The sequence below is a fragment of the Penicillium verrucosum genome (genome assembly GCF_028828655.1).
Source record: "Penicillium verrucosum strain IBT 35672 chromosome Unknown utg000004l_segment0_segment0, whole genome shotgun sequence".
NCBI classification, from domain to species: Eukaryota; Fungi; Ascomycota; class Eurotiomycetes; order Eurotiales; family Aspergillaceae; genus Penicillium; species Penicillium verrucosum.
The window spans coordinates 2737720-2764077 of NW_026643213.1; the positions used below are offsets into that span (position 1 = coordinate 2737720).

General features: G+C 48.7%; 10 protein-coding genes across 10 annotated transcripts; 5 read left to right on the forward strand and 5 right to left on the reverse strand.

The window, feature by feature from the left end:
• Positions 1-372: 372 nt before the first annotated feature.
• Positions 373-1347, forward strand: pxr1 (telomerase inhibitor/ribosome biogenesis protein PXR1; the record flags this gene model as incomplete). The annotated part of the gene is made up of 4 exons (XM_057223102.1): positions 373-395; positions 451-1121; positions 1180-1271; positions 1327-1347. The coding sequence occupies 4 exons, from the start codon at positions 373-375 to the stop codon at positions 1345-1347; spliced, it is 807 nt and encodes a 268-aa protein (XP_057070323.1).
• Positions 1348-1872: 525 nt separating this feature from the next.
• On the forward strand, positions 1873-3021 carry N7516_010384 (uncharacterized protein; the record flags this gene model as incomplete). Its single annotated transcript, XM_057223103.1, has 2 exons — positions 1873-1943; positions 1995-3021. The coding sequence occupies 2 exons, from the start codon at positions 1873-1875 to the stop codon at positions 3019-3021; spliced, it is 1098 nt and encodes a 365-aa protein (XP_057070324.1).
• Positions 3022-3294: 273 nt separating this feature from the next.
• Positions 3295-6216, reverse strand: N7516_010385 (putative kinesin family protein (KipA); the record flags this gene model as incomplete). Its single annotated transcript, XM_057223104.1, has 2 exons — positions 3295-5384; positions 5445-6216. 2 exons carry the CDS (start codon positions 6214-6216, stop codon positions 3295-3297), a joined length of 2862 nt encoding a protein of 953 aa, XP_057070325.1.
• Positions 6217-7877: 1661 nt separating this feature from the next.
• On the reverse strand, positions 7878-9160 carry kin28 (TFIIH complex serine/threonine-protein kinase subunit KIN28; the record flags this gene model as incomplete). The annotated part of the gene is made up of 2 exons (XM_057223105.1): positions 8958-9160; positions 7878-8893 (listed from the first exon to the last, which is right to left on the reverse strand). Exons 1-2 carry the CDS (start codon positions 9154-9156, stop codon positions 7878-7880), a joined length of 1215 nt encoding a protein of 404 aa, XP_057070326.1. The 5' UTR covers positions 9157-9160.
• Positions 9161-9587: 427 nt separating this feature from the next.
• Positions 9588-10322, forward strand: N7516_010387 (mitochondrial 37S ribosomal protein mS41; the record flags this gene model as incomplete). Its single annotated transcript, XM_057223106.1, has 1 exon — positions 9588-10322. One exon carries the CDS (start codon positions 9588-9590, stop codon positions 10320-10322), a length of 735 nt encoding a protein of 244 aa, XP_057070327.1.
• Positions 10323-10767: 445 nt separating this feature from the next.
• On the reverse strand, positions 10768-12519 carry N7516_010388 (cytochrome P450; the record flags this gene model as incomplete). Its single annotated transcript, XM_057223107.1, has 5 exons — positions 10768-10833; positions 10886-11653; positions 11766-11948; positions 12003-12200; positions 12274-12519. 5 exons carry the CDS (start codon positions 12517-12519, stop codon positions 10768-10770), a joined length of 1461 nt encoding a protein of 486 aa, XP_057070328.1.
• A 619-nt stretch (positions 12520-13138) lies between these two features.
• Positions 13139-15294, reverse strand: N7516_010389 (uncharacterized protein; the record flags this gene model as incomplete). The annotated part of the gene is made up of 6 exons (XM_057223108.1): positions 13139-13749; positions 13805-13821; positions 13876-14006; positions 14062-14657; positions 14708-15194; positions 15247-15294. Coding segments are annotated over 6 exons (1890 nt in total), but the record flags the coding sequence as incomplete, so codon positions are not given.
• Positions 15295-15826: 532 nt separating this feature from the next.
• stt4 (1-phosphatidylinositol 4-kinase STT4) lies at positions 15827-21892 on the forward strand (the record flags this gene model as incomplete). The annotated part of the gene is made up of 4 exons (XM_057223109.1): positions 15827-15834; positions 15885-16062; positions 16127-20554; positions 20612-21892. 4 exons carry the CDS (start codon positions 15827-15829, stop codon positions 21890-21892), a joined length of 5895 nt encoding a protein of 1964 aa, XP_057070330.1.
• A 616-nt stretch (positions 21893-22508) lies between these two features.
• N7516_010391 (sugar porter family MFS transporter) lies at positions 22509-24497 on the forward strand (the record flags this gene model as incomplete). Its single annotated transcript, XM_057223110.1, has 4 exons — positions 22509-22832; positions 22921-23138; positions 23244-23667; positions 23733-24497. The coding sequence occupies 4 exons, from the start codon at positions 22509-22511 to the stop codon at positions 24495-24497; spliced, it is 1731 nt and encodes a 576-aa protein (XP_057070331.1).
• A 558-nt stretch (positions 24498-25055) lies between these two features.
• N7516_010392 (uncharacterized protein) lies at positions 25056-25808 on the reverse strand (the record flags this gene model as incomplete). The annotated part of the gene is made up of 1 exon (XM_057223111.1): positions 25056-25808. One exon carries the CDS (start codon positions 25806-25808, stop codon positions 25056-25058), a length of 753 nt encoding a protein of 250 aa, XP_057070332.1.
• Between the last annotated feature and the right edge of the window lie 550 nt (positions 25809-26358).

Consider the following 26358-nt stretch of genomic DNA (forward strand, 5'->3'; position numbering starts at 1 on the left):
AATCAGAATGTGGGGAGAAGCAGTGGCATTGCTTATTTTCCACATCAAATAGTTAAGGTTATTATCCTATGGGGTGATTTTTATATATCCCAAGAGAAGAATTACTTTCAAGAGCCCGGATCAAGCGAAGAAATACCTTCAAATTCAAAAACAATAAATAATCATATAAGAATTTATTGTCGAGCCCTGGAGTTGAGGTGGGAGTTGTCATCTTCTTCCCCCGTCGTCGGGAGGGACATCGGAGAGAGACCCCCGGGGCCTTATCGATTGCTTACTCATCCCGCGCCTTTCAACTTTTTTTTTCTTTTTTTTCCTTTTTAGTTTCTTCGTCGATCTCCAACAAACACTTCGTCTGATCCGAATATTGTCACTATGGGTTTAGCAGGGCCGCGGAAGTATGCAACTTTTAATCTACTCCTTTCATACATGAATTTTCTAACGCGTGAGTAGGAGTACCAAGATTGGCAATGATCCCAATAACACCAAATGGACCCGATCCACAACCGGGTTCGGACATCGGATCATGAGCGCTCAGGGTTGGACTCCTGGAAGTCTCCTAGGAGCGAAGGATGCCGCGCACGCCAACCACTTGACCGCCGCCAGTGCTTCCCATATCAAAGTCACCCTCAAGGACGATAATCTCGGATTGGGTGCTCGTATTGGACGAGAGAGTGAGCCGACTGGACTTGATGCCTTCAAAGGATTGCTTGGCCGACTCAATGGCAAGAGCGAAGTGGAATTGAAGAAGGATGAGCGAAAGCGCGATGACGTTCGATTGGCGCGATATGCTGCTCTGAGATTCCCGGAAGTCAGGTTCGTCAGCGGTGGACTGTTGGCCCAGGAAAAGGAAGCCGCAATTCCCCCGCCAACCCCTATGGATGCAACATCCAAGAAGTCCAAATCGGACAAGAAGGAAGCCACAAAGACCACAGAGGACGACGAAACCCCTTCAAGTGAATCAGATGTCCCAGCCCGCAAATCCAAATCCAAGTCCAAATCCAAATCCAAGTCCAAGTCCAAGTCCAAGAAATCGCGCCCTCGAGATGAAACCGACGACGAATCAAGCTCGGAATCAAAGAAGAAAAAGAAATCCAAGAAGAGAAAGGCTGAGTCCGAGCAGAGTGATTCTTCAGACAAGACATCTGAACCAGAAGTCAAGGTAGCATCAACAATATCCAGAGGAGCGGCGGCCTATGGGACGGAATGTCACTCGGTCACGCCATATCGCTCAGAAGAAGAGAGCTATTATGGATGACAAGTCTCTCAACGAGGTAAGCTATATAACTAGCAACTATTTTCCATGGTCAGTTGGCTAACATGAAGCAGATCTTCATGATCAAAGCATAGAATTTATGCACATCTGCATCTGAAGCGCATTGGACATAAAAACCTGGAGTTATTGGGTGTTTGCACTTTTTATGATTTTATCGTCTTGAACTAGATATATCCTACTATGAATTAAAGATAATTCGAATATTGAATATAGTATAAGAGGGATAATACTATGATACTCTGTACTCCGTACACCTCCAGGATATAGATGCCGAAACACATGGATTACCTAATCCGGTCTGTTTCCGGGTGCCCTTCCATCCAACGTCATATCTTTGAACAACTTAGTGTATGCCCCTAATCCTTGATTGTTTGGAATTCGGGGGTGTATAATCCTAACTCACACCCTAGGAAAAGTTGTACAGATCACTTACATCGAATCTTCGACCGAGAGCTCATTCCGAGGGTCCACTGCACCTCCAATAATCTGGGAAATCTACATGAGCTTTAGCATCCCACGGATTGTCACGACCCGAGCCAAGAAAGGGAGCTGTGCAGGTGTGCTGTCACTACAGAGGGTTGTTCCTCCCCCATCCAACAATGAACGGAGAGACTCGGTCAGCTGGACGTGCCTCGGCGTCTACCTCCCAGTCGAGTCGTGGAAGAAAACGGTAAGACACGTCCAACAACTCTTGAATCCACCCATAACTGACCCCATATAGCATCCACTGGGCGCCTTTGAATATTGGTCTTGAGAGACGTCTACAAACATTTGTGGTGCTATGCCACACTTTGACCATCGCTATATTCCTGACTAGCTTCTTCTTTACCTGCGCCATTCCGTTGTCCTGGCCACTCTTGGTCCCATATCTCGTCTACATATCTCTTTTCTCTACTGCTGCTACATCGGGCCGTCTCAAGGGACGTAGCCCATTCCTGCGCTCACTTCCTATTTGGAAAGTGTATGCATCTTACTTCCCCGCTTATCTTCACCGCGAGGAGTCGCTTCCGCCTACAAAGAAGTATATATTTGGATACCATCCACATGGTATTATCTCCCATGGCGCGTTCGCCGCGTTTGGAACGGAAGCTTTGGGCTTTTCCAAGCTTTTCCCAGGAATCACCAACACCCTGCTGACGCTGGATGCGAACTTCCGCATCCCTTTCTACCGAGAATACGCACTTGCCATGGGGCTGGCCAGTGTTTCCCGAGAGTCATGTGAGAATATCCTCACCAAAGGAGGTACAGATGGAGAGGGCATGGGCCGAGCAATCACGATAGTCGTGGGAGGCGCCCGGGAATCCCTCAACGCCCGGCCTAATTCCTTACGTCTCGTATTGAAGCGACGCAAAGGGTTCGTCAAGCTCGCGATTCGAACGGGGGCTGATTTGGTGCCTGTCTTGGCATTTGGTGAAAATGACCTCTATGATCAAGTAGACTCGGATCAGCACCCGATCATTCACAGGCTCCAGATGCTTGTAAAACAGACTTTGGGATTCACAATTCCCCTGTTCCATGCGCGCGGGGTTTTCAACTACGATGTCGGACTGATGCCCTATCGAACCCCTCTCAATATTGTGGTCGGACGACCGATTCCGGTCATGCAGCAGCCCAACCGCGACAAGATCGATGATCAGTACATTGATGAGCTCCATTCTCGATATGTGGAGGAGCTGATGCGGTTGTGGGATCAGTGGAAGGATGTTTATGCGAAAGACAGAGAAGGCGAGCTAGAGATCATCTCATGATAATACATCCACCTCTTATGTATACGGTTTAACCAGTCTACTACGACAACATGTGGAGCTTTTATGGACATATATTATACAGCATTCGGCAAAATAAGCCAGGAACAAAATCATACACTCGATATCCAGTATAGTTCGGATTAAATACACGCGCAAGAAAGTAAACCTATGAATTGGGTATCAGATCAAACAAAATCAAAGAGCTTCCGCAAAAGCATTTAAACGAAAAAAAAAAAAAAAAAAAAGATGAAGAAAAACAACGCTTTGAGGTTCTCATCCTCGGAATGGCGAGCTGAGGTTTGGATCCCATGAGGCAGCAGTTGGGTTTAGACTCGGCACCTCCGCTGATGAGGATACTCGTCGGCTTTCACTAGTAATACTCCTGTTCTTAGCATTGTGCCCACTTTCTGCTCGACCCTGGATCATTTCCTCCAGCATTCGTGAGACTTCGTCCATATTCTTCCCCGCATCCCCATCCCCCTTCTCACTTTCACCAGACAAGGGGCGCTTGTCTGGACTCTCGGATTGCGCAATGAAGCCATTGGTTCCTGCAAAACTGTCTGCATCCCCAGCACTGGACCCATTCTTGCTCTTCAGCTCTGGTGACTGCGAGTCATTGGTGACAGCAGCCAAGTCTCGATGCCGAGCTGCGGATCGAAGCGCAGCAAGCATGCGATCCTTATCATCGAGCTGCAACCGGAGTTCATTGATTTCCATATCTTTCTCGCGAACCAAAGTCGAGACATCTGGATGCTCGGCAATTGTGGGATTCGCGGGCTTAATGGCCCCTGACATTCGGGAATGACTGGACCGTCTTGCCTGAAGCAGCCGGCGCTCTAGGGTAGATATGTACCGGTTCTTATCACCGAGATCAGCCTGCAGCGCAGTGACCTGTCGTTGCAGGCTGGCTTTGCCATCGCCAAACTCACCAAGGTCATATTCGTCCTCGTTGCCAAACGAACCTCCTGGGTATGGCATAGCTGACGAGGGATCGTTGCTATTGACAGACATGAACGAGATGGGCCGGATCGATGAATGGCCGGCTCCCAGTGTAGATTGGCTGGCGGAAGAACGTAGTGACCGCGAACCCGAATCCGTTGTAGACATGCGGGAAAGACGCCCAAACGCAGAGAGGCTGTTATGGTTGTTCACACCGGTGGACTTGGAGCTCAAGATCAGGCGATTGAGATGCTCGATCCGCTCTTTGAGCGCAGTCCGAGCCAACTGCATTTCCAACACCTGTTCCTCGTGTCGGGCTTGTGCTTCCTTTTCATACTGCTGTTCGTCCCATTTGAGTTCCTTCTCCGCCTGGGATTTGGCCTGGGTGTCAAGCTGACCGCGAAGAGCCTGGATCTCCATGCGGTATCGCTCAAGTAGTACCCGACTTCCGGAATCACCACCGCCGCCCCCGTATGCCTCCTCGGCCTTTTTGGCATGACTGACAATATTATTCTTCGCCCGCGCAGCGAATTTCATGGTATTCAGAGTTTCACCGGTATGCGAATTGATAGCGCTCGTGAATTGAATGGTACACAGAATACTCACCAACGAGCCACCGGACAAGGCTGGTTGCAGGAGCCTGGTCAGTTTGCTGTCGCGGTAAGGCAAATGTCTCCCATCGCGGTCCGTGGGGTTGCCTTGCTTATCCTTGTTTTCCGAGAGCCGAGAGATGATGGTGCCCAGAGTGAGCAAGCTTTTGTTGATATGAGCTCCTTCTGTGCGGCGTTCCTTATCCTCAGCTGCACGTTCAGAGCCAGCCAGATCAATCAGACTCAAGGTTGACACCCGCACACCACCCGGGGCGATCCCGGAGCGCTTATCCTGAGAGCTGCCGGAGGGCACTCGCTCCCGACTCTCAACCACAATTTGAACCACCGCGTGACTTCGAGAACTGCGCGCATTGAACTGTGTGCTGCTCGTTCGTCGTGCATGGTCACCTCGGGCGATGACACGAAGTAGTTGTGTTGGACTCTGGACGATCTCTTCCTTGAGCGGCGTTGCATATACTCCTCGTTTGCTGTCCTCTCTCAATTTGATTTCCTCCTGCTGGGCTCCGGCGGGGGCGTTGGCAGCGGAAGCGGAAAGGAGGTCATTAATCTTCTCGTTGTAAATTTCCAGATAGCTGACCCGCAGCAAGAATTCCCGGTGTGGGGTTTCTCTGATAAAGGAAAAGATATCGGTGATCGCGAGCGGGATTACTCCGGGGGAAGTTGCTGTTCCCTGCATAGAAAAAGTCTTTCCGGTTCCCGTCATGCCATATGCAAAGACCGTTCCATGATAACCCTCCATGACACGCCGAACGAGACGTTTAGCAGCCGAATCATAAACTTTGGCGTTGTTTTCTTGTGGATTAAAGACATTATCTGTGCAAGGGTTAGTTACGTGGGCAAGTGAGTGGAAGACGATATCAGTATCATTCTCACCATAAAAGTAATCGCCTCCTTCTTTCCCACGGTATGAGATGAGGCTTTGCCGGCTATCGACGGACCATTCGCCATGATTTCGGGGAGTCTCTCCACCACTGTTGTTGTCGGGACGAACACGCACGCTGACAAGTACATTGCCTTTGAGCTCCTTTGGCTTCGAGCTAGATTTTCCCGTCGCATCATCTGCGTCCTCAAACGTCGTCGCACTCGTTGAGCAAGAACCCTGGGCGGAAGAACTTCTACTGTGGGTTGGAGACGTCTCTGGGTCTCGCGCATCTCCACTTGATATGAATTTCCCCTCCCCACTACCGTTGAGTAATGATGGAGTTTTCGAGCTTCGATAGCTACTCGTGGTTCCTGTGCTCAGTCGTGAGCTTCTTTGAGGTCGCACACTAGAAGTAGCACCCTGGATGCCAGAGAGCGATGATGCAGTGGATGGACGGCTGCTGGCCTTTGGTGGTTGAGGGAATGAGGCGATACTGATTGTTCGGCGCAAAGATTTGTCGGGACTACCGGGAGTGCGCCCCCCGGAAGCTGACCGGGTGGAATTTAAGTTGGAGGTTGAGTTTGAAGTTGATAGAGGGGACTTGAGGGATAGTTTGGGGCTGGATGGGGTCCGTAGTTTGGAGGTTTGGTAGGGGGATGCGGCCCGTGGCGTGTCGGAACCCGTGGATTTTCTGGGTTTAGGGTTGGGGAGAGGTAATGATCCAGCTGGTGGATTTGGAACTGGTCGCGACAGCGACTGTGGTATTGTTGACATTGAGGCCATGGCGACTTTGTATCTCTTAATGAGATGGGAAATAGATTTAAAAAGTGAACGCGATGGCCATGCGGGCGGATTGAGAGCCTGTATCATTTTTCATCCCCCCAAGTTAGCCAAATGAGACATGAGGATTAGGACCCTTGACTGGGACCTGATAAAATGATTCCACTCTTTGCTTTTTTTTTTTTTTTTTTTTCGCCCGTTGGAGATCAAAATGTAGTAGACAATAACACGGGATGTTATGATCTCGGGTACTCACAGATTCAAACGCGCAATGTTGCAATGTTGCAATGACCGAATGGGATGACAACCTCCAGGTAAAGATAAGAGTAGAAAGGTAAGAAGAGAGAGAGAGAGGGAGGGAGAGAGGGAGACAGAGAGACAGAGAGGAGAGGAGAGGCAAAGATAGAGAGAGACGTAAAGAGTAAAGACGCGAAGAGAGGGAAAAAACGTATCATCTAATCCCCGCAGAGAGGTTGGGGCCAGACTTATTTTATTTCACTTACTCCGTAGTTATAACTAGTTAGTTAGTTATAGTTAGTTACTTATATATAGTTAGTTATATACTTATATATATAGTTATAGGTATAATGCCTATATAGGTATATTCCTACTCTACTCCTCCTCCCCTCCTCTCTCCTCCTCTTCCCCTCTTCTCTCCTTCTGTTAATCCCCCTACGCTGGCTATACCCTATACAAAGTAGAACCAAAGTATAAAAAAGAAAGGGGGAAAAGATTAAACTAAACAACACCTTCAACATAAATGGCAGGGGAAATTCCCTGGGAAGCTCGGGGCATCTTTCAATAATGATAGGCTTAAAGTGGAGGTTTCAGGCTTGGGAAAAGGAAAAAGGGGGCGAATGAGATGTTGAAGTCTGCACTTCTTTTTTTTTTTAGGTGGAGCCCAATCTGATTATTTTAAATCTTCAAGGTAAAGTAAGTCTGTTGTAAGTGTAGACGATGTTGTGAGAATCCCTTAAGGGTTGAAGGAGTATAGGGACCATATAAGTCGAGGTAACTCTCTCCCCTATAAAGGTGAAGCTTGGGATGAACTCCTGTTCGAGAGATACCTACAACATATGTTGTAGGTAACGGCTATTGTTCGAATGCAGCAAAGATTGACATCGAAGCCCAAAAAAAATTAAAATTAGTCGTTGATCCTCATTTACGTCCCGTATGCCGTGATATAACTACCTCTATACCTCTATACCTCTATACCTCTATACCTCTATACCTCTATACATACATCTATAGATCTATAGCATACAAACTAAAAACCACAAAATATAGAAAGTATAGAGACCCAAACTATGAATTTGTCATTTGGAGAACCTCAATTTCTTTTTTAAATTTCTCCAAATTAGAAGCGAGGAATATACCTAGGGCATGCAAGGGAGTTTATATCTTTTTATATGGCTTGTACGGAGTAGTTAGTCCTAACTCAATTGAACAGTGAGAACAGTGCAACATGACAGGGTGATCGTGGGGAGAATTCTCTCTCCACTTAAAGCTGTCATTAACTCTTGACTCGATGCCAATACCATGTATAACTATCGAGTGTCTCGACTAAGGGTTGGCATGGCACTAATAATACCATTACTACCATGCTCCTTTGTTCTTTGTTCTTTGTTCTATATTGTATATTGTATTTTCTCTTGATTGTGTCATTATTTCATACCAAAGTCCAGTTGCCGGGCAGCGCTCTTAAACATGCCCTCATCCACCTCGCCACCACGTCGCGTCAAATCATCGCCCATCTTTTTAGTCCCACCAGATTTCCGGGGGAGATCCTCATTCTGGGTCGGACGGGGCTCAATCGTCCACCAGTTGTGTCGTAAACACTGGACAGCCGTACTGCGCTTGCGTGGATCAAGCGCACACATCGACATCAGCAGATCGGCGCCCACTGGACCTGCAGTGGGGAACTGTCGCATGAAGAAATCACGCCCTTGCAACGGCACCAAATGGGCCTTGTCGGTAGCAATGTAATAGGGCAGCTTGCTGACCCCGGGCCAATTCTCCTCCGTTGGTGTGCCGAACGCTTCGCATATTTTGGAGGTTTGGTCCAGGTCGGTGTTGCCCGCCACAAATGGAACCCGGATCAGGAGCTCGGCAAACACCATCCCCATGGACCAAACATCCACCGCCCCGGAGTATTGGCGCGCACCGTAGAGAAGCTCGGGTGGTCGATACCACCGAGTGATGACCTGATGGGTCATGTTAAACAAGGGATCGGCGAACGATCTGGCGAGACCGAAATCGGCCAATTTGACCTCCCCATCGGCCGCGATCAACAAGTTGTTCGGTTTGATATCCCGGTGAAGAACAAAATTCTCATGGCACCACCATACACCCCGGGCAAGCATCCCCATCCAAGCTTTGATATCAGCCACACCATAGTGGATATCATTATCTTTGATGAGCATCTCAAGATCTCCACCGGGAAGAAACTCAAGAACCAAGCTCAGATTTTGATCCTTGGAAGAGAAAACATCGTGGAGCGCAATGACGTTGGGATGTTTCAGCTCTTGAAGGTACTTCACTTCACGAACCGCATCCATAGCAAGTCCATCTTTGTATTCGGCATTGACTTTGATCTTCTTGATCGCAACGAGGGATGATGGATCGTGTCGGAGGTGGCCAACATATACCACGGCGTATGTACCTTCTCCTACTTTCTTGTCTGGTCCTCTGTCAGTATACCGGTCCGCAGAAAAAACAACAATATAACAGACGTTCTCAAATACCTTTGACGTATCGTTCCCGGACATCAATATTCAACTGTTCGGTGAGCTCGCGATCCCCACTCTGTACAGGCTTTGACACAGCTGCAGATGCCGGTCCAGTCAGTGAGTTCTGTGCAGCAGTGGCTCTCAGTCTGATTGCTGTATTGGGAGAATGCACGGTCATGGATGGCGAACGAGAGCCAAAAGGTGAGAGTGCCATGATTAGAGTGGTTTGAAGCAAAAGGTCAAACCTTAGGGAGTGACAAGAAATTAAAAAGAAAAAGAAAAAGACAGCCACATATAATTTGGTGGCCACTGTAAATATTAAGAGATCATTTTTAGCATATCCTTTTTGAGGTGAAGGCCGTAAGTGTCGAAATATGAGGGTCGATGTCATTTCCCCCAAGATAGGCCCGGAATATTGTTGATCCTGGACTTTGCTGGCGACTCCCGAAATTTCTCCAAGTCAGTCAACAGTGACCCCCCGGCCAATTCCTCGGCAACTGCTGGAAACCTGTCAATTTCAAAGGCATTGCTCAACGGTTCCACTCATCGATAACACTACAAATCCAATTTTCCCAGGGAGAAAAAACCACGAGAGTTACTAGCAAAGTCGGGGCGTGTGGCATCCTACCCGCAAACACCTTCACCATGAGCCTCATGGCAATGCGCAATTCACCGCTTGGCAGCTTGACAGCACGCCTTTTCAAGCCTGTGTCAGTTTCCAACCAATACATCCGATCACTCCACAAGAACGCGCCCCCACCCGTGCCATCTCCGACCCCTTTCGTTCCTGATGTCCAGACTTTCCTCACGCTGATTGGCCGTGAAATGTCCAAGCAAGCGAGCAAAATTCCCTCATGGGAAGAACTTTTCACCTTAAACTCCAACCAGCTCCGCCAAGCCGGCATTGAGCCAGCCCGCCAGCGACGGTACCTGATCCGGAAGCGCGAGAAATTCAGGAACGGACTGTACGGCCCTGGAGGTGACCTGGAGACTGTGGTTGATGGGGTTGCACAATTGCGGGTTGTTGAAGTGCCTCTTAATGCCAGAGGCCTCACACAACAAGCTGCCGTTCAAACTTCTTCCGCTACACTGTCACCTGGCATGGTGAAAGCCATTGTCAACCTGGCACCTGATGTCACTACTTATCAGTATGGCAAAAAACAACTGGTCAAGAAATTTGCGCACATGAAGATTCACCGTGGCTGCCAGCCCATGGGTCCGTTCCTTCAGCCTTTGAAGGGTTCCAATGGCACTGCTGCTACTATTTCGGTTCAGGAGGGCATGTGGGAGGACAAACGGGGACAGAAGGTTGATGGTGGTGAACGACGACGCCGGGAGGTTCAGAACAAGAAGAGGCTGGATGAGAGAAAGAAGGCGTGAATGTGAGCGGTGAAATACCACTTTTGTGTATCTTGCATATTTCTTGTTGAGCCTGGATGTTCGAATTTGAACTGTACTATATACTTACTATTGCCATACTATTGCAATCATGATTTCCTTTTTTTTTAATTCACATTCTTTTACTTCTTCGAGATAAGTGAAGTGTTCTTATATCCGATTAAAATAATATGATTGAGCTATGGAAACATTTGGAGAAGCATGCGATTCAAAGTCGCAAGAGAAGTAGATATTCATACAGTGAAATCGTTTCAAAGTGAAGAAAGAGGGAAATCCATGATGCAAGAGCGGTCAAATCCACTTGGTGAACTGGTCTGAAGTTCATGTCTGAATCTTTGCTGTATCAATGCCGGGCATTAAAATGGGATCAAAATTTGAATGGGAATCTTTTCTAAAAATGAAGATAAAAATAAAAACGTAACTCCGATCATGCCTTGACTCCACGTCTCTCGTACTGAACAAATGATGTACCCAGAGGCTTAGAGAAGAGGGACTATAATATGGTTAGTCAAACGCCAAGTTGATCGCAATAGAGCATCACTTACCGAATAATCTGTCTCGGGGAAAGGTATATCGGCGCTAGGCTGGGAGAACTTGAAGTGTCTCACCAGGGCAGCCAAGATTGTGCCCAGCTGCACATAGGCGAACTGCTCACCAATGCAGCGATGGCGACCAGCACCGAAAGGCAGATAGGGACTGTTGGTGCCCTTGGTAACCAGTCCATAACCATAGTCGATCTGCTCCTCTTCCTCCTTGGTAGTCTCGGTTTCAGCCTCATCCCAGCGGTGGGGGTTCCACTTCAGGGGCTCGGGGAAGAACTCCGGAGAGCGAGCAGTAACACCGGGAGAAGAGAGGACATTGTGAGTGGTAGGGATAACGTAAGAAGTACCTTCCACAGGCATGGGGTTCTTGACAGCACGAATTATCGAGTGGATAGGAGCGTGGATACGGAGGGTTTCCTTGATCACCTTGGCGTGCAAGTCGAGCTTCTGAAGTCCTTCGTGGGTGAGAGGAGGCAGGTCGGATCCCAGAATCTGGAGTTGCTCTTGGTAAAGCTCCTCCACAATCTCAGGACAGGTGGCCAGACGTAGAACAATCCAGGCAGCAGTGGAGGATGAAGAGTGCTGACCTGCCATAAGCAACGCAATCATCATGTGGGCAATTTCCTCGTCGGGAATCGGGGTGCCATTCTTGTAAGTGCACGACATCAAGTTCCAGACCATATCCTCGGAGTCCTTCTTATCACCCGATGCGCGGCGCGCCTTGATGATATCCAGGTAGGTCTCAGTCATCTTCTTCTGTGCAGCATCGCGCTTGCGGTTGTGGGGGGAGCGGGGCCCATGGCAGCATGAAGTTGATGGGAGCGAAACCCTTATCGAGGTCGTGGTACATTTCCGCAAAGGTCGAGTCGAATCGATCACGGACTTCCTGTCCTTGTAACGAGCGGGATGCTGTGTAGATTGTGATTTCGGCAATGACCTTGGAAACGTTGAAAGTACCCTTGGGGTCCTGGAGAGCGGGGGAATTCTTCACGAAGTCGTCGACCTCATTGGTGATCAAGTGAACATAAGACCGAAGTGCTTCGGAAGTAAGACCAAATTTGACAAACTATGCATCGGTCAGCAGCCGGGCTTTGTGTTTGGAAAATCCATTCCTTCGTACCTTCTTCTGCTCCATGAGCTTAGCATTAGGGCAATCGTAGACGACGTGACGACCGAAGACGGGGGTAGTGAGGGGGGAGTAAACCTCTTCGGCATTCACATCACGAAGCTTGCCATTGAGGATGAACTCGTTGCCCTTGGTGCCTAGGTAGACGGTGGTCTTCTTGCCGAGGAGGACGAAAGTGAAGATGTCACCATACTGCCAGCGATTAACCACCAAATTAGCAATTGAATCCTGCCGTGGGCCAACCAGCCATCTACGATCGACATACCTTTGCGCGACTCTGGTTGAAGAAGGTGTATGGGTCCATGCCATAACTGATGGTACTTCCAACAAAGGGGAACCAGTGGAAGACCACGGGGGGCTCATGGGCTTTCTTGAAGAAGAGCTGGCGCAACACATTGATCACGATTGATAGCGCAATGAATGAGAGTGCTCCGACACCAGCCAAAGTGTAGTTGGACTGGGTTGAGCAATGCTCGCAGAAGGTTGCGAGGAAACTTGCGAAAAGGCCCATGTTGGTCCCGAAGCAAAAAGGAGAGAGGTGAAAGAAGAAAAAGAAAGAGCGAAAAAGAGAAAACGGGACTCACAATGACCCTATACCCCTATTTGTGAAGCCTCCAATTGAATTCCAAAGAGAGAGAGAGGGAGGGGGAAGAGAAGTAGAATGAAGATCCAGGAGGCGAAGGAGCCGAGGAAAATAATTAAGTTGGATCTCATTCGGCGAGCGAGACCCGCCCTTTTATGGAGTTGTGCCTGGGCATCTCATCTCCCTATAACTAACTAGTTAACCCTATAACTAGTTATAGTTATACAACATACTGTAATGGTCTAGAATAGATGGGCCATTTAATTGCATATCGTAAGTTCTTTTATTACTGTATTATATTATTATTATTATATGTATTGTATACCGAACTAATAGTTGTATATCACGCCACTCCGGTCAAGGGATTCCCGTAGATGGACGTAGATGGACTAGTTACTAGTTATGTTGAGTACTAGTACATGTCTCATTCCCTGTTTTAACCTAATAATACATACAATCCCCGGTTGAACACCCTGATAATGATATTTCCACACGCAAGAGTCAATAAGAATAACCAAAAAAAAGTCGTACAAAGCCACAATACCCCTTAGTTGTCGTACAAGGTGGGATCACCACGCTCCCCAATGTTAATGAAATCTTTCGGGTCCCGGTTACCACTTGGTGAGACTTCACGGTGGGAAGCCTTGGCTGGTCGGTTGTGGACACGCTTCCCGGCTTCATTTCGAAATACTTTGACCGGTTTCTCACTGCCTTCGGCGTGCTCGCTGAAATGAGCATGGTTGATGCTGCTCAACAAGGTTCGCTCCCGTTGAAACTTGCGCTTAGAAAAGTCCAGTCTACCAAGAGCGCCCGTCAGATTATCTGTGCTGTCAGTGACATTCGGGTACTGTCCGGTCATCCAGGGGTGCTCGAGACACTCATCCACCGTGATTCTCTTGTCGACATCCACGGTAAGCATCCGGTCGATTAAGTCCAGAGCGGGGTCGCCAACAGAGTCCCAATATGGTGACGGGTAGTCAAACCTGCCCATCTTAATCTGTTGGGCGAGAGTCAATGGGTTCTCTGGAGTGTTGAGTTCATCCGAGAATGGTGGGAAGCCACAGAGGCAGATGTAGAGAACAACACCAAGGGACCAGACATCCACAGCCTTGGTGTATTTTCGGTGGTGACTATCTTGCAAAATCTCCGGGGCAACGTCTGCGAAATTAGTACCAATATCCAAGGTTTCGAGGTCCTATACTTTGTGACTTACAGCTTGGTGTACCACAGCTGGAAGCAAATGTTAGCCATCGTTCACATGGACATGGACAAGCTTTCACCTACAGGGTTGTCGTGAAAGATTCTTCCCCAATGATTTTAGCCAGGCCAAAGTCACCCAATTTCACGTTCAAATTTCGGTCTGCAACCAGGATGTTTTCCGGCTTGATATCTCGATGCACAATTCCCCGTTCGTGCTGATGACACATTAACTGGGCCAGTACTGTATATGTGGACTTTGGATATACGTACCAGATATTTCAACCCGTCAAACAGTTGGCGGAACACACCGCGAGTTTCATCCTCGGTCATTTTCTTATTGTTCACAATCCAGTTAAACAGTTCTCCCTCGGGTGCCAATTCGAGTACCAAATAAGCGCCATCACTTTCATCGAAAGATTCCTTGAGACAAAGTAGATTTGGGTGATGAACGCCCATCAACAACGCAATCTCTTGTTGCAGTGCATTGTCGTTCTGTGACTTTTGAGAGTCACTGAGGCGCCTTTCGAAAACCTTGACTGCATACTTGTCTCCGGTAGATCGTTCAGCACACAGATAAACGGTTGCAAAGTGGCCTTTTCCGAGTTGGTTGAGAATCCGGTATTGCTGACGGAAACCATTCGTTTCCCGCGTACGAGGGTAGCGGAAGACAAAACGGGCTTCGTTTAGAATCGAAACTTCATCGCCATCCTCCAGTTCTCGGTGCTTGTTACGCCCAACAATGGCATCATTAACAAATGTTCCATTACTAGAGAGATCCTCCAGCACAGCAACCATGTCGCCTTTCTTCTTTTCGGCAAAAATGAGGAAGTGTCGGTTTGAAATTGTGGGAATTTCAAGGACGCGATCTGACTATGGTCAGAATAGACACTTGACAACCACCAAGCTATTTACTTACCACACTCAGGATGACGGCCGACCAAGAAACCACCTGGTGACTTGGCGCTCTTGGATTTTTGGGCCTTTTTCCCCTTGGCTTTGGCAGTATCATCGTCGCGTTTCCTCAACACAAGTGGGCCATTCCCGTTCTCATCCAGTGGTAGCAGGTAGCCCCAGACCCCTTCGGCGTCCTCATCCTTTACATCGTCCGCGAATGCTCTGGGTGGATACAAGAACTGTGAAAGCGCCTGGGTATCCTCCAATGCTGGCTGCGAGGAAGTCGCGTGCGACAATTCCGGTTGGGACGATATTTGTTGATGGCTATCGCGCGGGCTTTCCGGGGGTGTGACAGTCAGTTCGTTCCGGGTCTCGGTGGCGACAGATTGAGGGCCGGTGACTGGGGTTGGCAAGTAGTCCAAATCGACTGGTGTGTCTTGTGGTTGAACTAAACTCGAGATTCTTTGAGAGCGTCGAGGTTTCTTTTGCGAATCTTCATCGACGGTAGCCTATAATAACCCTTGTAAGGAAATGAATGGGGCCAAAAGAAGTGAAACGTACCCTTCCTCGCTTGAGCGAGCTTTTCTCACAGGGGGGCCATAATATAGGCTGGTATCACCCTGACTGGAGAGGGTTCCAGACCAATTAGCGATAATTGCCGGTCAGTTCAACAATGGTAGGAATGTCAATAAAAGACGTATTTCAATTCTGCACTAAAGAAAATACACAGAAGATAGAGAAAAGAAGAAGTAATGAAGAAAGATATGTGGTGAATAAGTCTATAGCTTGTTCGAGGGAGGGGAGAAGAGTCTGGAGAAAGCTCTCTTCCCCTGTGGCTCTCTCTCCGCCTCAAAATAGGAGGGAAGGAACGATCTATGTTTACATATATATACATACAGCATAACTATATATATATATAATATATAAATAGTAATATAATTTATATTCCAAAGCTATTTGATTTTGTAAATATAGTATAAGATAATATAATATAGTATAGTACAAATAGTATACTTCATGACAACAAATAAAAGATGTTCGGACCCGTAAGCTTCGCGTTTCACACGTGCTATATCCCCTGACCTCATTCTCCAGGTTTCCCCCAATTCCCCCCAACCTTAGGCCCTCTAGGTTCTTCACAATGGACGGGTATGTGGGATCATTCAATGGTTGAGGATCATGCTAATAGATAATCAAAGTCTATCTGGTGGAATTAGAGGTTTCGCTTTCCAAAAGCTCGCTGCGTTGGCAGTTGAGGCACCTGCCAATGGATCGGAGCTCACTCGCCTCGCAGAGCAGTCTCGACCAACTTCCGAGACTGATGGTGCTTTGAATGGGGTCTTGAAGCAACAGGCCCCAACATCCCAGGTTCCAATGGTGTGTCTCTTTATTGCTTCCGACCACCCGGTAGCGTAGTGGGTGCGGGCTAACGTTCGGACAGGGAATCCGGGAACTAGATGTCCTTCTGGCCCTATGTAAAGCGGCCTCGTCGGTGAACGATTCAGAAAATGCTGCTCAGTTGGCATTACAACTATCTCGATACTTGCCGGAATCACATAGCCAGCTATTTCGGTCTTCGCCCTTCCTCCATGGTGTAAAGCCGTCGCCTTGGGAAACGCTCACGAACAACCTAGCTCTCGCGCTCTTGTCGTTGGGAACTAAGTATCCAGACCTGCGACAGACGGCCATCGATGCTGTCCACGGATATTTGAACAACTGCGCCGAGGCTATCAATGCGGTCACACCTTTCCAATACTCTAAACCCGAGGCGGGGCGACAGGGTGTTATACATGAATCTGTTACTGTACTGTCAATCGCCGTTTCCCTGGTTGGGTTTATGGAAGCCTCCGCGGAATACACCTTAATCTGGCACGCGAGCGAAAAGCTACAGATTGTCGATCATCTGCGTGCGATGCTGTCCGAGCATTTCCTAATCGCAGTTGAGACGGCTTCGTCCACTCTCCGCAATGCAAACGTCGCGGACCATACTTTCAAGGACTGGAGAAAGTATACCCGTCGTTATGCTGCTCATGGTCGCCCATTAGGTGCTATGCTTGTGCAAGAAGGCTATATGCGCTTCGTGAAATCATGCGCAGCCTCTCTGATCGGGTTCCAGCACCTGAACGATGAGCAGCTCTTGGATGACTACATGACTGGGGTTGGTATTGCCAAGAGCCATGACGAGGCGGATGTCTCTCTGGTCGAGCGTGTTACGGATATCATTAGTGAGGAAATTCACTTGCTGGAGGATGGTTCTGACTACCTGCAAGTCGGGTCTCCTTGGCAGCAGCACCTTGCCTTCTCGGTTAAGGGACATGCCTTGATAGGCTTCCTTAACTGCGTGATTCTTGGTGAAGATGCAACCAACAACGAAGTACTGCTATCCTGGCTCGAGGACACATTGCTTGACTCCCAGCAAATGTCAAACGTGGAGCTGTCTGTGACAGTTTTGAAGTGTACCGCCATCCTTGCAAGAATGTCTCCAAATGGTGCCTCCGTTGGTAGACGTTGCCTTCTGAAATTCTTGACCCAGGGAGGTGTGTCGGCTCGCTCTACCGTTGCCGTCGCTTGTCGGTGCCTCGCCCAGATCCTGACTATTCTTTCCGAGGACGCTGTGATTACCACCCTTTATTCACTTGGTAATGCGTTAAGCCCAAGCACGAACGTAGATCAATCTAGCCAAGACCAACTCGTTGGGGATCATACCGGGCCAGGGATGAACCTCGAGGCATACCCCAAGAATGCAAGCCAGACTTCGCTCTCGGGAAATGGCGAAGATGATGCTATCACCTACAGGAATGTCATTCATGCCATCGTGACAGTCGCGACTACTTGCCATGATGACAAAATCAGTGCATTGGCCCAGTCTATGCTTCTCCAAAAGATTGGTAAGATCAATGTCGCAGTCGATGCCTTTATCATCCAGGAAACTGCCGTTCTTGCTTTGAGCGGTGGACAAGCCGAGTTCCAGCTTCTATTGAAGTTCTATGCACGTATCTACCTCGACGGCGTCAACAAAGGCCTGAACGCCATATCTGATGCTGTTCAATGTGCCATGGCTTACCTCTCGATTACTTTGGATCGAACATCACTACTCCACAGGATTTATTTGGTTCATTTGTTGGAAAGCATTATCAACAAAGGTGATGTACCAGATTTTGAGTATGAGCGACACAAGGAGATTATTTTTGCCGCGGATGATATCACACCCCTCTTGAAACCGCTAGCTCTGCTCGTGTCTTCCAAATGCAGTTCTACCACCGCTTCCGGGTCAGCGTGGGACTATGATGAAGCCATTCTGACTTTGTTCCGAGATGCTTGGTTCAATATTGCCATTCATGGAATATCTCTCACCTCCAGCGTTGCCCAACGGTATTACAAGGAACTCCGCCTTCTTGCACATCATTCTCCCCCTTTGGTTGCTGAGAACCACATGGATTCTCTGGAGAGCGACGTGGAATTGAATACGGTACTCAGACGCGGGATGGGACCGCAGCGAGGTACAGAGCAGAAGAGAGCTTTAATTTCTGAACTCCCTGGCCGAGAATCTGATATTAAGAAATTGGACTATTCAAGAGCAGTGTTTCTTAACGCTGTAGTCTTGGTCGAAAGCCTCCGTGCCTCCTCCGGGGACTCTACCAAGACGCTCAGTTATTTCCTCGACCCAGCCTTGGCCACTCCGGAGATGGTTGTGTGCATGAATGCTGTTGCAGACAAAGCGGTTGCCTGCTATCTGTCTCTTACACTTTCCTCTGAGCACGATGACTTTTCGACCCCTTACCTGTCTAAGCAGCTTGCCGGATTCCTGGTGGCTTGCTGTCATCGTATTGAAAGGGTTCAAAGTATTGCGACGCAGTGTGCCGACAGAATCATTCGTGAATGCCCTTCTGCCTTGTGTGAAAAGAATTCCCTCTTTGCTTTGCTCGAGATTCTTACCGTCATGTGGTCTTCCTGTCTTCAAGGAGAACTCGATGAGTTCGAGTGGAAGCCATCCTTGGTGTCGCCCATGGGCATTGTCAAGGTCGAATTGCCCGACAACTACGCGCTGAGAAGGGCGACTCTAAATCGGTTCCATGAACGAGCCAGGACCTGGGTGACAACTGTCCTGAACATTGCCCCATTGGATGTCAAAGGGTTACTTCAGACCTATCTTTCCGAATATGACGACGACGGTGGCTACGGACACATTTCGCTAGGACGTTCATTCGCTCTCGAGATGGGCTCCTTTGTCCCACAAAGTGACCCACGACTTGGATCGATTAATGGCTATGGAAGCAGCGACTTCAATGTCGCATCTGATTTCATGGCACTATACACGACACGCCAGAAGTACCGGCGTCCAGAGGTACCTTCTCTCGGCAGTTTAAACAGAGATAACTGTAGCGGTTATGTTGAACAGCCTCGTGTTAATATTTTGCCGGAGTCTGCTGATTCTTTGGAAAGTACTCTCTCTCGTCTATATGGAAGAAGCATTGCTGGCGAGGAGATTCCCCTGGTGGAGGTCAGGGATGTCCTTCGGCAAGCTGCGGGACTTATCTGCAGCACCAGCAAGCCACGACTCTCCGTGGTTCACTACTTGGTTGCATTGCCTTTCCAGATCTTCACCAAGGAGACCGTCAAGCTTGGTGTCTCGCTCTGGCTTGGAGTCATCCACGAGAACCCAAACACTGAGCCACGGATCCTATGTGAGGTAATTGAGGCTTGGGAAAGAAGCATAAAGCGTCGCAAAGGATTGTTCGATCCTACTTTTGAATACCTTGATCCACTGCATACTAAGATTGAACTTTTGCCAACTGATAAAGATCTTATGCTTCGCATGCAGCAAAAAGCTCAAGATACCCTCTCACCGCACTTACGAGTTCTTCATTTCTTCGAGAGCCACTTCAACGCTATCCGTCTAGGAAATCTGCAAGACCAACAGCTGTTTTGTCGCTTGATTGGCAGTACCGTTATCGGACTCTCAAAGACCGAGGGCCATCCATTGGCGCGAGAAATCCATTTCCGCATTGTGCTCCTGGGTCTCAGGATTCTGAGGCATCTCAGCCCCCGGAACAGTGGTGCATCTTGGAAACTCAAAGACCAGATTCTGTCTGCCGCTTTGAGTTGGTTTAGGCACCCTCCAAGATGGTCATTTGGAGGCAATCGGCTGCAGATTAAGGCAGAGGACAGAGTCCTTAGCGAGGTGACCGCAGCTTTACGAGGCGTTGCAGGTATCGCTGCCAATGCGCAAGGGTCATATAAGTCTTTGCAAGCCAAAGAAGACCTGCTTCAAATCCTCGTGGAGAACGAACGATCCCGCCTTCGAGTCTGGCTCTTCCCCCTAGATCCGGAGCGAAAGCACCACATACCCTCGATTGGAGGCAAGAATCCCGATGAAGGCCCCGTATCTTTACTTCGGCTTGCCTGGGCGGAAAATGCAGGGTTGGCTATTCAGATGGCTGCCCGATTCCCCTCGCCCAAAATGCAGGCTGATGTTCGATCATTGATACTCAATTTCCCCGAGAAGGTCATTGAGGAGCCAAGCGCTCTGGAGATTATGTTTGACAACTGCCTGCCCGCTGATGTCGGTTCCCAGTTGAAATACATGCTATACTGGGCCCCTGTTACTCCCACAGAGGCTATCACATACTTCATGCCTGCTTACGGCAACCATCCTTATATCTTGCAGTACGCCATGCGGGCGTTAGAGAGCTATTCGATGGATGTTCGCTTCTACTTTGTGCCACAACTGATTCAGGCCCTGCGCTTCGATGCTCTGGGTTATGTAGACCGCTACATCCTCGAAACAGCCAAATTGTCTCAATTGTTTGCCCACCAGGTTATTTGGAACATGAAGGCAAACTCCTTCAAGGATGAGGACTCTCAAATTGTAAGTATTGATGTTGTCGAAACTTGACCATCGTTGGCTAACATCCTGCGTTAACAGCCGGACCCTATCAAAGATACACTCGACCGTTTCCTAGATAACTTGATCTCAAGCTTCTCGGATGAGGAGCGTGCCTTCTACGAGAGAGAATTTTCGTTCTTCAATGAAGTGACGGGTGTCTCCGGCAAACTTCGCCCCTATATCAAGAGGAGTAAGCCCGAGAAGAAGGAGAAGATTGAGGAAGAGTTGCGTAAGATCAAGGTGGAAGTTGGAGTGTACCTTCCCAGCAACCCCGATGGTGTAGTCGTTGGCATCGACCGCAAGTCTGGCAAGCCCTTGCAAAGTCACGCAAAGGCGCCTTATATGGCGACGTTCCGAATCCAGAAGACAAGGCCACGATTGATCGAAAAGGCCGAGGCCAATACAGGTGATCACCACCACCACCAACGCCAATTGACCAATCATTCCGAGCCTGAGCAGGAAACATATGAAGTTTGGCAGTCAGCTATCTTCAAGGTCGGTGACGATTGTCGTCAGGACATGCTCGCCCTGCAGATGATTGCGGCCTTCAGGAGCATCTTCACCAGTATTGGTCTAGATGTTTGGGTCTACCCTTACCGGGTGACTTCGACAGCGCCTGGCTGTGGTGTAATTGATGTGCTTCCCAACTCCATTTCTCGCGACATGCTCGGCCGCGAGGCCGTCAACGGGCTATATGACTACTTTGTGTCGAAATATGGAGGCGAAGACTCTATCCGATTCCAAGAGGCGCGCACCAACTTCGTCAAGAGTATGGCAGCCTACTCAGTCATTTCTTACCTGCTGCAATTCAAGGACCGACATAACGGAAATATCATGATCGATGATGCCGGTCATATCATCCACATTGACTTTGGATTCTGCTTCGATATTGCGCCTGGTGGAGTGCGCTTCGAGCGCGCGCCATTCAAGTTGACCTCGGAAATGGTCGCCGTCATGAGTGGAACCCATGACCCAGCCCACCACCAGGGCGGCAACTCGGGCATCAACTTGCCCGGCAGCTCCCACAACCCGACCAACACGCAGCCATACCGGTGGTTCGAGTCGTTGGTGGTGAAGGCATTCCTTGCATCTCGCCCTTATAGCACGAAGCTGGCCCATATTGTCTCCCTCATGCTGGACAGTGGCCTTCCTTGCTTCAAGCCCGAGACTCTGAAGAATTTCCGTGACCGGTTTGTGTTGGACAAGAGCGAGCGCGATGCGGCCGAGTACATGCGAGAACTTGTTCGCAAGTCGTATATGAGCGTGTCAACTAAGGGTTATGATCAGTTCCAACTGATGACCAACGGTATTCCTTACTAGACTATGTAGGTGTTATACACATCATTTTCTCTATAGATATTTAATTTATTTGAATTTCAGATTGATTTACCATTCATTTACCATTCGATTTTACTCTACGAAAAAAATATAAAAACCAAAAAGGGTGGTTGACGTCACGACTTTGTCGGCACCAGTTCCCCGGACGATACCCCGACATCTGATGTTATTGCGTCTATAGTTTGGTCTAAAATAGGGAGTATAGGGGGTATAGGGGGTATAGGATATAATAAGCGACCTCTTATAAATCTGTTCTATACATACATATAATCTATAACTAACTAGTTATAGATATATCTAACTATAGTTATATAGTTATATATGTATATATATACTTCAATTACCCTCCGAGTGGCGCCTTCAATGCATGACGATCTACACCGTACTAACTCCGACGAGTGTTCCGGAAGTGGCAATATGACGATACAGAGACATTTGACTTAGATCAGCTCTTTTTATAACTTGGGAACAGCCCTATTTCCGGTCCTCTTAACGCCAAATCCTCTCCCTACCCTAACCTATCCTACCCAAATCTGGAATAACACATGAAACTGTATATTCCACATATTATATACACCTCCAATATTCCATCTCCAGGATGAAAATCCCATTCCTCAACAAACTCAGCGGTGGAGGGACAGGGACCAAGTCCCCGCCACTGACGGACTTGTCGGGACAGTCAGCGATGATAGATCGCGAGAAAAGAGGCAGCAACATGGACGAGTCGCGTGTGCCATGGGTGACATGGAGGTCGGTGTTGCTAGGCGGCTTTGTCTCGATTGGTGGTGTCATTTTCGGATATGATACTGGTCAGATCTCGGGCTTTTTGGAGATGCGGAACTTCAAGCAGCGGTTTGCGCAGCTGAAGCCCGATGGGACGTATACGTTTAACAATGTCCGGTCTGGATTGATTGTTTCCATGGTGAGTGAATACCATTGCATGTCTTTGAAAAAAGAAAAAAAAAAAAAAAAAAGAAAAAGAAAAGCAAGAAAAAGCTAACGCTTTCTAGCTTTCCATCGGTACCTTGATAGGAGCTCTCCTCGCCGGGCCATTGACCGATCGAATTGGCCGAAAATGGTCCATCTTCTTCTGGTGTATCATCCTCCATATCGGACTGATCATCCAGATCTCCTCACCAGCAGGAAAATGGTACCAGTTCATGATGGGACGATTCGTAACCGGATTCGGCGTGGGAGCCTGCTCACTGCTGGTGCCCATGTACCAGGGGTGAGATTGCACCACGACACATCCGAGGAGCCATGGTGTGGTAAGTAGTAACCCAACAGTCCAACATATTGCAATATACCCACCATAACCCTAACACCATCCCAGCTCGTACCAATTATTCGTAACGCTGGGCATCTTCGTCGCTTACTGCATCAACTTCGGCACGGAGAGCATGGACAGCTCCGCCTCTTGGAGAATCCCACTCGGGATCACATTCCTATGGGGTCTGGTCCTTGGTCTCGGCATCCTCTTCTTCCCGGAGAGTCCTCGATTCGATTACCGCAATGGCCGTGTGGACCGTGCCCGACGCACCATGTCGAAGCTGTATGGTGTACCCGAGAACCATCGGGTCATCGTGCATGAGATTGCCGAGATCCAGGAACAGCTGGATGCCGAGCAGGGGGCACGAGGCGGGATCCGCGGGTGGCTTGAGATGTTCAAGGGGCCACGCATGGCGTACCGCATCATACTTGGTATTGTGCTCCAAGCTCTGCAGCAGCTGACCGGTGCCAACTACTTCTTCTACTACGTGAGTGTTCCTTCTTTCAAGGGGTGTAACGTAACACACGTTCGAGCCTGCTTAATATGATATAGGGAACGGTTATCTTCAACGGAGCAGGAATCGACAACACATTCGTGACGCAGATGATCCTGGGCGGAGTGAACTTCGGCACGACATTCGGCGGCCTATACGTGATCGAGCACTTCGGACGACGCAAGTCCCTCATCACAGGTGGGATCTGGATGTTCATCTGCTTTATGGTATTTGCGTCTGTGGGCCACTTCTCGCTTGATGTTAATACGCCGCGTAACACACCTGGAGCGGGTAAAGCGATGGTTGTGTTTGCTTGTCTGTTCATCACTGGGTTTGCTATGACGTGGGGGCCGATGGTGTGGGCTATTGTGGCCGAGCTGTATCCATCACGGTACCGAGCGCGAGCGATGGCGATGGCGACTGCGTCGAACTGGCTGTGGAATTTCCTGATTGGATTCTTCACGCCGTTTATCACTGGCGATATTGACTTTGCATATGGATATGTGTTTGCCGGGTGCCTGTTTTTCGCGGTCATTATAGTTTACTTCTTTGTCATCGAGGGCAAGGATAAGACGCTTGAGGAGATGGATATGATGTATGTGATGCGTGTGCCACCGTGGAAGAGCAGCAAGTGGCAGCCGCCGGAGCCGGAGAATCGGCTCACGACCGATCAGCTTGTGGATCGGAAGGTTGCGAAGAAGTATAACAAGGAAGATGAGGGTGGGGAGAGCAAGAAGCAGACGGAGGGGATGCCTGGGCATTCACATGCTGAGACTGCTGAGGAAGCGGATAATCCTGGGACCGGACCTTCGCACTTCTCTTAAGGATTGACCTTGGGGTGACGTTTGGTGACACGAAGAGTTGAAGTGGTGGGCTGTATATGGACCGAGAGGAAGCCTGTGTGATGATGGGGAATAATAAACATACGGGAGGAGTTCAGTGTATATACTGAAACGAATAAAGGAGACATTAAGTACTTCAAAATACAATTCATAGTCCAATAACCAGTGACCAGTGGGTGTCAATTTGGTAGTCATATAAGAATAAAAAAAAAACATCCGCATCATCTGGATGGGATGGGTAAGGAAATGGCTCAAAAACATATGAAAACGCCGATCCCAGTGCTGAAAAAAAAAAAAAAAAAAAAAAGAGACAAGTTGATGATCCTTCATGGATCATTTTGATACATATTCCACGTATTGGTAGAAAGAGGAGGAAGAGTTGGGAAGAAACATCAGGATGAGAACCCAGAATTGATACAAGTCTGATGAGACTTTTGGCATCGAATGCAGAAAAAGTAAAAAAAAACAAAGGAAAGAAGCCAGGTAGGCCAGGTAGCATCGATCAGGATATACTTCCCTTGAAAAGGTGACTAGAGACCTCTAATCCATAAAGTCACCTCGCAAGATCTTCTCCTGGAAGAAATCCGGCTTATTCTGCTTAGGCTGACGGGGCATTTCCCGGCTAGGCTGCTCCATCGACGCGATGGAAGCAGCACGCTGGTGGTGACCGACGGAACGCTGGGCTGCCTGTGGGGAGACAGGGCTGCCGAGGGAAGGGGCACGCTCGGCACGCTCGGCACGAGAGCGGAGGGCCTCTGACCAGTTAAAGCCTTCGCCTAAGGGTCGGCGTGATGCGTTAGATCTCTCATCCTGAGGAGAGGTTGAAGTACTTGCGGAAGAACGGGTAGTAACAATGGCTGAACCAGCCGGAGGGGAACGGCGCGCGCCTACGGCAGATGGAGGGGGGTAATTTCTACCATTGCCTATGCTTCCTGCACGAGCATCACGCAGGGCCTGTGCACCAAAGGAGACGCGTCTCCCGAACTGCGAGTTAGGCGAGGATCCTGTTGCTTGGTCATCCTCGAGGGCATCTTCGGCCGGGACGTTGGAGCCCATTGAGCTAGATAGGCTACCTCGACGGAAGTTGCGGTTGCCACCAAAGGCGGATGCTTGAGTGGGGGAACCCGAGAGGCCTAGCGTGGTGATTGACAGCCGACGCTGGTTGGACTGTTGGTTTGCACCCTGGGTGTTGGATGGGTTGCTGGGCTTGGAGAATATGTCGGCGATGGAACCACGACGTCGACGGTTCTCTGCATGTGGGACCGAGATGGGGGAGGTGGGATCGTTGGACATTGTCAGATAAAGAAGGGTCTGAACTGAGAGCAGGAAATTGCGGACGGACTAGCCGCCCTTCTCATATAATAGAAGATTGGAGAATGGAGTAAGATTGAAGTGACGAGAATGGTGGTCTCAGCACTTGGAAGAGGGGGAGGAGGGTGGAATGATGGTAGTGGTGTGGTGGAGGGGGGAGGGGATTCTTGATTTGAGGAAAGATTGAAAAGATTTAAAGAATTCAGAATTCAGATGGGATTTAATAAAAAAGAAGGGATAAGTTAGAGAAGATGTTAGAAGAAGAAGAAGAAGAAGAAGGAAGAAGAAGAAGAAGGGGGGAATATACGTTCACCGAAAGACAGAAGAAAGCTAAGCATCCGATTTTCTGGGGAAAGTGGCGCTAAGTGGAGAGTGGTGATGTCGACGGGCTGACTAAGCACTCCGTTTTGGGTTATTAGTTTATCTAAGCATATCTAAGCTATTATCTAAGCTATAGTTATATAAGCTATAGTTATATAAGAATATAGTTATAACTATATATATATATATAATTATATATATAGTAGATGAT